Source organism: Amphiprion ocellaris, chromosome 6 (assembly GCF_022539595.1).
Source record: "Amphiprion ocellaris isolate individual 3 ecotype Okinawa chromosome 6, ASM2253959v1, whole genome shotgun sequence".
NCBI lineage: Eukaryota > Metazoa > Chordata > Actinopteri > Pomacentridae > Amphiprion > Amphiprion ocellaris.
The window spans coordinates 19,030,438-19,042,031 of record NC_072771.1 but is presented as its reverse complement, the minus strand read 5'-3'; the positions used below and the strand labels follow the sequence as shown (position 1 = coordinate 19,042,031).

Here is an 11,594-nt window from a genome sequence, read left to right as displayed (position 1 = left end):
TTCTCACATCAACGTCTCAATTATAAGAGCACAGAGCACCATGTATAGGTTCCTACCGTGGGGACATTGCGCCATCTAACGGATTAAGCAGTCATTGCAGCAAAGAAACGATCAAATCAACGCAACATTTTTGTTTACGAATGACATTTCTTTGTGTCGTTAATGAGATCAGTAGAGCGAATGCAAAAAAAACATACTCTTCCTGAACATAACTGGATTTGCAACACAAAGAGCCCTGTTTGCAGCGGTTATAATGTATGTTTGCCACACCTACACGCCATCAAAGACCAGAGGTGGTGCAAGACAATACATCCTTCGCACCGCTTTGATCGTATCCTTGAGCAGACTCAAATGGGAAAATGTTTACTCCATTACATGACGCCTGTGTATGCTGTAATTTAAAATAAATTTCCAATCTGTCCATGGCTGAATACACGATAAGACCTTGGTGTTCCTCTTAAACGTTTTAATTGAGCTGTTTCTAGCAAGAACCTTATGCGCATGCGTGCAACAAGCTACCGGAAGCCAAATGGCCTTCCATAAGACTTTACATGAGTTAGGTCAGTCGTATTATTTTGTTTATTAACGTTTTAAAAGTTAGAATATACTACATACAATATTAAATAAAGTTTCACAGTTTTAAATCAATTAGAATTTATATTTTGCAGTGTTTTCTACAGTGTTGTTGTGTGCACTATCTTGATACTGTATCTTCTTTGATCACGTGATTGAGTCTTCCCGTTTAAGTCACCTGATTTGTTGTGTTGCTGATCAGGAAAAAATGGCTGCCCACCTGTCGTACGGCAGAGTGAACTTAAACATACTCAGAGAGGCAGCACGGAAAGAGCTTCGAGAGTTTTTGGACAAATGTGCCGGGAGCAAGGTAATAAACCTGCATATCCATATAAAACGTGGCCCCATTAGCGACAGCTGGCACCAGGAATGTGACAGAACATCTTCAGCTCCAGCGTTGTCATGGAGCTGTTAGCTATGTGAGCAAAATGGTGCAGATTATGTTAAGACAAATCTGTTTTAGCTGGCACTTTTTTTTTTTAAATAAGTACATCTTTTGGTAGTCTCGCTCCAGACCTATGTGCATGTGAGCTGTATTATTTCTCAGATAATTATTGGAACCATTTGCTAATAGCTTCACAAGTAGCCTTTCAGTGAAAGTGGGAGGATTTGTTGGACAAATATATCCTATATGAAACAGGGAAGGTTTGCTTGATTACAGTTTATGTCACTATTACTATTTTACAGCCAACATGAATTTATAGGTACTTGCACACTAAGTAAATGCTTAAAAATATTCAGATATTCAGCAGTGCAGTTCATGCAGATTTTGTCAGGAGCATTCCCTTAGGATGGTGTTATAAGGAAGCAATGTTATTTTGGAAGAAATTTTAAAGTGAATCTTAGTTTGTCAATTTTTACAGTTGTCCTCTAACCATAATGTTTGGTGATGTACTGGGAAAATACTTGAATAACATCATGATTTTGATACGGAAAGCAAAAAGATATAAAGCTTCATGAACACAGCATTTGGTAGTGAAAGTTTGAAAGTGTTGTTGACACAGTGGACTTTAAAGTGAATATTGGGAAGCTGATGAGGCCAGTTTAAGGGTTGTTAACAATTTATGTGATACATTTATTATTACTTTTTCCTGCTTGTGTAAATTAACTGATAAAAATGTATAACAGTGCATCTATCTATCTATATTAAACTATGTTCAGTGAAGTGTGTGCATAAGGTATATGGCTGTATATATGAATCTTTAGCTTTTTATATATATTTGTGGATATATGAATATGCATATAGGCGTGTGTATGCAGACATTTACATGTAGATATGGATATTAGTGTATAACGTATGAATTTATGAATAGATGTATTAATTCGGCTAAGAATGCTAATATACCCTTTGTCCAGTATATGCAATGGGAGTTTTGGTTTATTTCCTTTTCTCTCTTAACGTTTCTGTGTTGTTGTTCTGTTTGCTTCAAATGTATGTACTTCTTTGACACTACATAAAATTAAAATAATAGATTATTTCCACATACAGGTCATTTTTCAGGCATGGCTACTAATATTTATTTCTTTTTGTGCTGTTGCTGTGTAGGCTATCGTTTGGGATGAATATTTGACAGGGCCTTTTGGACTGATAGCTCAGTACTCTCTACTGAAGGTAAGTGCTTACTTTGCACAGCTTATGTATCATAAAGTAACAATGATCAGATAAGGCATGGTCAGGTTTCTTCTTACAGTAATTCCATATATTGAAAGTAGCTTAGATGCTTTAAGGTTGTCAATATTAAGCATGTGTTGTGTATTTATTACTGTGTTTTTCAGGAACATGAAGTGGAAAAGATGTTCACCCTCAAGAGCGGCAGGCTCCCCTCTGCTGATGTCAAAAATATCATCTTCTTTGTCCGCCCCAGACTGGAGCTTATGGACATCATCGCTGAGAATGTATTCAGGTGTGTTTATGTGTCCTGTTATCAAACCCCACACTGTAAACTGGTAAAAGCATTTTCTAGTTTTCACAGTATATAACACTTTTGCTCTGAATTGTTCTTTTTTCAGTGAGGATAAGCATCATTCATCAAGAGACTTTCACATTTTGTTTGTGCCTCGGCGGAGCATGTTGTGTGAACAGCGGCTGAAGGAGCAAGGCGTGCTGGGATCTTTCATCAACATTGATGAGTATATCCTGGACCTGATTCCCTATGATGGTGACCTGCTCTCCATGGAGTATGAAAGTGCTTTCAGGGTATGTCCAAGTCGTACATCCCAGATATATATCAACCACTCTTCAGCTCTATGAATGAAGTTTCCATGTCTTGTTGTAAAGACTAGATTATAGATGGATATTCAACATTTTTTCAACTAATATTTTAACTTAGTGACAAAATCCCAAATGTTTTTCCTCACTACATCCTGACTCACAGGTGAGACGTATATCGAACTGTCATAGAAACATATTTTTGCTCCTCTTCATTTCACTTAGGAATGCTACCTGGAAAATGACCAAACAAGCCTGTACCACACAGCCAAAGGCCTTATGACCTTACAGGCACTTTATGGCACAATTCCACAGATCTATGGGAAAGGAGACTGTGCACGGGTGAGAATCATTTTGATCAGTATTATGTTTTAACAGCCTTTTTTCAAGTGGACAGAAACTTTTCAGCCAGATCACAATTTGTCTGACACACAAATTCTTTACTTCTTCTCAGCATGTAGCCAACATGATGTTGAGGATGAAGAGGGAGTTTGCTGGCACTCAGAATCAGATTCTGCCCGTGTTCGATACGCTTCTGCTCCTGGACCGTAACGTTGACCTGCTCACCCCTCTGGCCACACAACTCACCTACGAGGGTCTCATTGACGAGATCTATGGAATCAATAACGGTCAGGAGAAACCATTTGAATTTCTTCTCATTATGTGTGAATGGCAGTGTGATATTATGGTTCATTTGTATTTACAGTATTTGACATCTGTATATCTTCCTGTGTAACTTGTTTTCAACTTTAGTTTTATTGATACAGCAAAGGGTCTTTCAATGACATATGCAGTGTTACAATGTTACATCACACAGTCCTTTCAGTATTTTACTTATTTATCAGATTATAGTTTCAAGGTGAAGGTCAGTCATTATCATAGGATCACTTTCTTGCTAGCATCCAGGATCTGTTTTAAATATTCACCCTGAGACTTGAATTTGACTTTAATTTTGCTGAATGTGACAGTAAAACAATTAAGTTTTATTCAAAATAGATTATATTTAGCCTGTTTGATTCCTTTTTTTAAAATTTCCAGTCCTTGTTTTTTCTCCCACTGCCTTATAGGTTATGTCAAGCTGCCTCCTGAGAAGTTTGCACAGAAGAAACAAGGTGAAGCGAGTAAAGATTTACCAACAGAGCCCAAGAAGTTACAGCTCAACTCAGCAGAGGAACTGTATGCAGAAATCCGGGACAAAAATTTCAACGCTGTTGGCGCAGCACTCAGCAAGAAGGCCAAAATTATATCTGCTGCCTTTGAGGTTGGTCTTGCTTCAGCTTTGCTTGTCTTACCATATTTTCCTGCTATAATACAACTATCATGTAATATTCCCTTAATTACATAAATGTTTTTTCTTTTAAATTTCATTAAAATGGTTGGTATTTTCAGTGAGTTACATTGGATCACTTCTCAGCTGATCTTATCTGATTGTAATCTTTGTAGCATTTTACAGCAAAGGTTATAACAGAAATCAATGAGGTTAACAAAGTGATAAGAATAACCTAGATTTGAGATAAAGTGCTAATTGTTCAAACAGAAGATCAAACATGTTACCGTTCTGTCATCAGACTGGAACTCTGAGGTGCAGACATATTAGAGGAAAAAACCTGAAAAGCCTCCATTGAAAGCATCTGTGGCTCTGTTGTGCTGTGGGGGGCATTTTGCTGGAGTGGTTTGGGTCCACTTATCCTTGAGGGAAGGCTCACTAAATCAATACAGGATTGTTGTGACTCATCACTTTTGTCCTTTGATTAAACGGTTCTATCCCGTTTGATGTGTATGAAAATGATGTGAATTATATACTGTGGCCTTAACAGTCAGTAGATCTTAACCCTCTTAAACACATATGGAAGATTTTGAAACGATGTTTTAAGACAGATTTATAAAAAATAAAAAAAAGCTTTATAGACCGCACTTTCAACCACCATCATCAAAATACCAAATGAGAGAAAATCTTTTGGTGAAATGGTGTTTCATCCCTCCAGTAGAGCTCCAGAGACTTGGAGAATCAATGCCAAAGAGCATTAAAGCTGTTCTTTCTGTTCTGTTGTAGTCTTTTTGGATTTTATAGACATCAGCTCAAGTTTAAAAACATTTCACTTATTGACTGCAAAGCAAAGCAAACTCTAAAGTCTCTCTCTTCTTTGTATGTCCTTGGATTCAAAGAGTATCTGCCTTCTTTTTCTTTATTTGTGAAGTAGCAGTCCTTCATCAACTAAATTAGCTTATTCTATATTGTGTGGGAGTTGTATCTTACTGAGAAAACTGAGGATGGGTTGAACTGTATTGCTTACAAATATAATTAAGTAAACGAGCTTACAGCTTCCTTACTTTCCTCTGGTGCAATAGTCTACCATGTCCAGGCCTGTTTTACATTTAGTTTTATTGACTGATGTGCTCATGATTGACTTTTTGTGACAGTGGTTTCCATCATTTAAATGTTGTTTTACTAACTTCAGTAATGAAAGCTGCTCTGCAAGTACTGTGACACTTTTTTATGTCTTTCAGGAACGCCATAACGCTAAAACAGTGGGAGAAATAAAACAGTTTGTGTCTCAGCTGCCTCACATGCAGGCAGCACGAAGCTCACTGGCAAACCACACTTCAATAGCCGAGCTGATCAAGGATATCACCAGTACGTAAATAGCTCCATGTTTCCCTGTTAAACTGCGTTGCATTTGATTGCTTTCTACATTTTGGGACACATCTCACATCGTATTTTGTCTAAACGTGCACACAGACGTTATTAAAAAATGAAATACAATCATTATCTAACAACTCAAGGCAGTATCCTGTTTCTCCTGTTTCAGCATCTGAGGCCTTTTTTGACAATCTAACAGTGGAGCAGGAGTTTATGACTGGTGTCGACACAGACAAGGTATTCTTCATGTACTGTTTCTCCAAAGCTAATCAAATACATACATCGATATACTATGGTTTCACAAGATGTCACTGCCGTTCACGGAGATCCTTAAATATGCTCACTGTGCAGGTAAACACATATATAGAAGACTGCATTGCCCAGAAGGATCCGCTGATCAAGATTCTGCGTCTGGTGTGTATGCAGTCAGTCTGCAACAACGGCCTCAAGCAGAAAGTGCTCGACTACTACAAGAGGGAGATTCTCCAGGTAGAGTTAAAGACGTCAAAAAAAGAAAACTAGTCACAAATTGCTGTTATTGTGAATGTTTTTCAAGCATTATTCAGTTGTGTTACATGAGTATTTGAAATTGCCAATGTCTTTTTTTGTCTTTTAGACCTACGGTTATGAACACATACTAACACTGAACAACTTAGAAAAGGGAGGTCTTTTGAAGCCACAGACAAGCTCAAGGAATAACTACCCCACTATTAGAAAAACCCTTAAACTGTGGATGGAAGATGCCAATGAGCAGGTATGACATTTCTGAAAGCAGGAAAGAACTGTCAGGATAAAAATCGTGCAGTTTTGAGGGTTCACCTTTTCTCTTTGTCTGTTTTTTGATTCCCTTAGAACCCCAATGACATCTCATATGTGTACAGCGGCTACGCTCCACTAAGCATCCGACTGACTCAGGTCTTGGCGAGGCCCGGGTGGCGGAGTATCGAGGAGGTGCTGAAGATGCTTCCCGGCCCACACTTTGAGGAGAGACAACAGCTTCCCTCTGGGCTACACAAGAAACGTAAGCGCCAATACAAACGAGCATGGCTGTTTGCCCTGCTGCTCACCACAGAACAACAGCCTCCTGCCTGCGACATGTAGATAAGACACCAGCTTTGTTTCAAGTCAAACGCTGAGCGGCAGCAGATTGATGACACAAAGCTGACAATGCCGCGCAGCCACTGTCACTGTTTGTCTGTCTGTGAGCCTGTGCTGAAGAGAAGGCTAAATAACAACCGTCTGTGTTTGATTTGTGACTGACAACCAGTGCTTTCCCTCAGCTTTCCTTCATCTTTTCATTTTGGCAGTAGTAGGTGTTACACTGATGTGAATAATGGATTTAATTATACACTCAATTTGAAATGTGCTAATTAGAACTGCGAGTTTGGACATTACACAGTTGACTTGTTGCTACATGCCTATCCTACATTGGTTTTAGAGGTGTTAATAGAGGACTCCAATCAAGGGGGAAGATATGGCTGAATTGGTGTTTTTATATTTAAAAAAAAAGTTCTTTAACAGAAGGGACTTGGCACTCTTTTACATTCAGCTGTATTTTGTTAATGTGATCAATGGCAGGAATGATTTTCCACATGAGAGTGAAATCAAGGGAAACCATATTGAAATATCCTTTGTTTGTCCAGGCCAACAGGGGGAGAATCGGACAACGCTGGTGTTCTTCCTCGGTGGAGTGACGTACGCAGAAATAGCCGCCCTCCGTTTCCTCTCTCAAATGGAAGACAGCGGGATGGAGTATATTATTGCCACCACAAAACTCGTAAATGGCACAACTTGGATCAAATCCCTCATGGACCGGCCTGAATCCCAGACGCCCTGAGTCGCCTGCATGTGCACCTGGCCACATCAAACGCCCCAAACATCCATCAGAAAAGCTCAGCTGCCGTTCTTCTGTCGACACCAGTGTACCGCAGGTGTTTCATTGATGTCTGTGCTGATTAAACAGCAGCAGCATCTTTACAGGTGCCCAGTGGAGTTTTCTTGCAAATAAAGTCACGTTCAAGTCTGTGTTTCTGATCAAAACACATTATGTCTGTGTTTCCTTTTGGCCTGGAATGTGTCTTGCATCACCTGCTGTCTCATGCACGTTCAAGATTCACTTGTTAAAGCATTCCTCCTTCCTGCTTCTAGTGAGCTCTCCTGGGTACCTTTCATTTTTATCCAGCTGTTGATTTGCACCCAGACATTACAGTATAAATCTGGATTATTGCTACAGCCTGTTGTACATCTATTTGTCCTCTGCTTATGTTTCCATTACTGAAGCTTTGCTATGGAGCTACTGTATATATGTATGTATGACTACAACCTTTGAGATGTTCATGATAATGTCATAAGATGCATTTTGATTTGCATTTTTAAAAGCTTTTCTTGGCATTTTTGTATTTGTTTTGTGTGGCCTTTGCTGGGGATAAAAATAAACTCTTAACTCACTGAAATTACTCTTGCATTATGTGATCATGTGACACGCAATTTTGCCTATTGTCTAGTAGGTAATTTTTGGAGAGGGAAGCTGATTGTAAGCAGATGAAGGGCAGGGATGGGAGTGTGTCCGTCAGCAGTGGTGCAGCTCTCTGAAGGAGCAATTAGCACAGTAACAGGCCTCCTGATCAGCCGATAATGGCCCTGTGCTGTCTGGAGAGCTCAGCCCACGGCTGCCCATGATTTGACAGCGGAGGACACTGATTGAATTAGGAGGCCATTTGCTCCATGTTCCGGTAGAGGATAACTGTGCTGCGGGAGGGTGCTTGATCTCTGTATCAGTCAATACCTTCTCCGTGCCTGACACTATATACATAAGGAGACCTGCTGGCAGCACTCAGATATTTTGGTGAACTCTGCTCAGGTAATCTATGCTGATTTCCTCTATGTTGATTGGACAGAAGACTTGGAAACTGCTTCAGTTTAATTATTTAGGAAACAACTGTAAATTCTGGCTGGAAATGTTACAGTTGTATTTCTTCCTTTGAGGAGCAGGTGTGCTGAAGACGTAAATTGCCATTAGATTACTCCCAGGGGGATTCAGATCCTGGCGATCAGTTTTTGCTTTTGGCTCCTCCTCTGCAATAAGGGCTTGAAACGCTCAAGACACCAACACACACTAACTTGGACTTCAGGGCTGGAAGCACAGGAGCCCTCCTTCTGATCAGCTCCTGTCCTGCTCCAACAACAACAAGGTACAAGTAGTTACAGTTTTTCTACTGTAAAGGTCATTTTGAATGTGTTTGGGATCCGTGTATGTTTGAATTTTGTCTCGTTTTGTACAGGTTAAGTTTATTAACCTGGACATTAACTAGACACATTTTAAAATATTATATTATATTATATTATATTATATTATATTATATTATATTATATTATATTATATTATATTATATTATATTATATTATATTATATTATATTATATTATATTATATTATATTATATTATATTATCCTTGCTACTGTTGCATGGAAAATATTTACTGAAAGAAAACATATGTTTTGAATATTATATCTAACAGTTTAAACATGTCTCCTTAAAAATGTCAGAAAGCAAAAAACACTGACTTTGTGACTGTACGCAAACAAAACAGATCAATATTGAACCCTATTAGGACAATTTACAGATAAATTATTAAAAGCATTCTCGTGGCAGTGCAGATCTCTCAGCTTTTACAAGGCTAGGAAGAAAATATTTTGCACTTCTAATACAAACATGCATTTGAAAAGACATAAAGCACTGAAATTGATATATGTGCTGCTAAAGTAAAGCATGACTTGTATCTCAATGACTTTCAGCTTGTTTTTATCTTATTATCAATGTATTTAATTTATTCGTTTACAGAATTCATACTGTCGGTGTTGTTATGTGCAGCGTGTGTGGGTTTAAGGAACCTTCAATTCTCTTGAAATCTGACAAATGTGTGTTTGCAGAATGGGCCGAGGTGACAACATGGGACACCTGACTCAACCCGGTCGCAGGCAGAAGACACAGCAGGAGCCTCTAGACGTGGACCCCTTGTTTATCCGCTTCCTCCGGACATTCAGGGAAATCCTCAAATTTGTTCTCTTCAGCTACACGGTGCTGTTTGGTGCTTTGCTCCTTGCAAGATGGACCACGTATTTTATGGTGGGAAAGTAAAATGAGGCCAACCGCTGAGGAAGGAGCCTGTTCTTGGACTCAGAGCTCATTAGCGAACATGCAGACCTTCTTGGGATTTGTGGTCTATGCACTTCCTATAAAACAACAAAAGCAGCTGGAGTTATCGTGTTTCTTCTTTGACTTGCACTCTGCAGTAGAGCTCATGACTTTTGTTCTTTTTGTTTTTACTTGAAACTAAACAGGGTGTTTAAAGCAACTCTACAGTGAAACTCATTTCAAACAAGCCGGCTTGTATCCCATGTGTTTGGTGAAAGTGTGTTTAAATGTGCAATTTAGGATCTGTGTGCTGGAAAATAGACCACAAAGAAGCTATGATGCATGTTTGTATGGTTGTGTAGCATACAGTGAAATGTTGTATGTTCAGAATAGATTAAAAACTGCTTTTTCTTTAGAGGTGCACATGAAATTTGACAAAAATGTTCATAAAAATGAGGCTTTTCTGCAATGGCGATGTCAACAGGGAATGTTTCGCTTGTAATCATTTCTCCTGAGTGAATTAGTGGAGCAAAGCCGTCCCCTCTGATGGTAATCCTGTGTGTTTGAGAAAGCTGAATCACCAGGCAGGCGTAGCGGACAACTTCCCCAGGGCCCCCAGCTCCTAGAGGACCTGAAGGCTCCAGATTTGTTGTATGGCAATTAATTTGTGGTAATGAGTCCAGACTTGATTGGCAATCCTGTATGCACTACCAACGCACAGTGAAAAAACTGAAATTACTCCCTGATTTTGAAGCTTAAATAATGTTTTAAGACCTTTATGATAACACTTTGCAGTCTGCTTACAATGTGCACACTTCTGAATAAATTCATGATGAGTAAAAATTACAAAAAACTGAGGTGCCCATTTGGCTTTAGGGGTGTGATACTAACCATGAGCTGCAATGTCCCTGAGAGGGGATCTGGGGTCTCTGCTACATCTCTCTCTGGTTTCCTAAGCGGGAGTGGGGGAAATAGGGGGTTTCAGTGGACCCGTTTCAAATAGACGTTCTAAAATGTCACACTGAGAAAAGCAAAGGTGTAAGTAATGAAATGTATTGCCGCGCTGACTTTTTATAGCAGGAAAAGAACAGGTGGAACCGGTCCACTTGATGGAACTGAGCCATCGTAGATCAAAATGTGTTCCACTTGTGTTCATTCTGCTGTGAGAAGTCAAAATATCTGCTGTGAGGAGGTCTATTGTGCCCCACTTACACCAACACTGATAATGTTGGTACTACCGCCTGTACTTTTTGTGTTATGACAAGTGAAAATATTGTGGAAAAGGCACATCCACTCATTTTTGGCACAGGTGAATCAGGCACTCGTGCCTGAATCCAGTTGCTTGGAAGCAATTTGTTTGTCACTCACTTTTTGCATCAATGCGTTCAGGCTGACTATTTAGAAGCATCATGCAAAACTGGTGTTTTGGTGGCATTCAGGCGCCGTCAGATATCTAAAGGTGCCACTTTCACTACATTACTGCCACTGCAGCACACTTATCTCTCTTATCTCAATTACTGTTTTAATATATCCGTTGTTTATCACAGTGAAATCCATGTGTGGTAACAACTGCTATGAGCTACCAATAATTGATGCACAGTAATCGTCCAATGTTTACTGTGCATTAACAGAACCAGTAAGAAATTAAAAGTACACTTTAAAATTATTAAAGACATATTAGGAACGTGAAAGACATTGGAGTTATCATTAATTTACTGGAACATAAAACGGAAATTAAGTATTAATCTCTGAATTAAACTTTATTCCAGAGTTTCTTGACGTCACTTTCTAAATTCACCCTTCCTGCGCAGGTTAGTTCGATTTTAATCACAGAAGCAACACACATGGGCGGGGCTTATGTATTACATGGTTTAATTTTAAAAAGTCTTTATTATTTTTCATTTAAAATTAAAAACGCAACAAGTGAAGCCACCGTGCAGTATCTGTGCTCAGAAAAACGACCCACGGTGCTCACGGTCCGGGTTGAAATTTCCCGGCGCACCCGCTCCGCTCCCTGATGCCTGCTGAACGCCGCC

General features: G+C 39.3%; 1 protein-coding gene across 1 annotated transcript; it reads left to right on the top strand.

Moving 5' to 3' along the window:
• The first annotated feature begins 738 nt into the window (after nucleotides 1–738).
• vps33a (VPS33A core subunit of CORVET and HOPS complexes) lies at nucleotides 739–7,876 on the top strand. The gene is made up of 13 exons (XM_023288101.3): nucleotides 739–883; nucleotides 2,120–2,185; nucleotides 2,350–2,477; nucleotides 2,584–2,770; nucleotides 3,008–3,124; nucleotides 3,237–3,411; nucleotides 3,850–4,043; nucleotides 5,291–5,417; nucleotides 5,593–5,660; nucleotides 5,775–5,912; nucleotides 6,040–6,177; nucleotides 6,276–6,444; nucleotides 7,067–7,876. The coding sequence occupies exons 1-13, from the start codon at nucleotides 782–784 to the stop codon at nucleotides 7,258–7,260; spliced, it is 1,803 nt and encodes a 600-aa protein (XP_023143869.1). The 5' UTR covers nucleotides 739–781; the 3' UTR covers nucleotides 7,261–7,876.
• The last annotated feature ends 3,718 nt before the right edge of the window (nucleotides 7,877–11,594 follow it).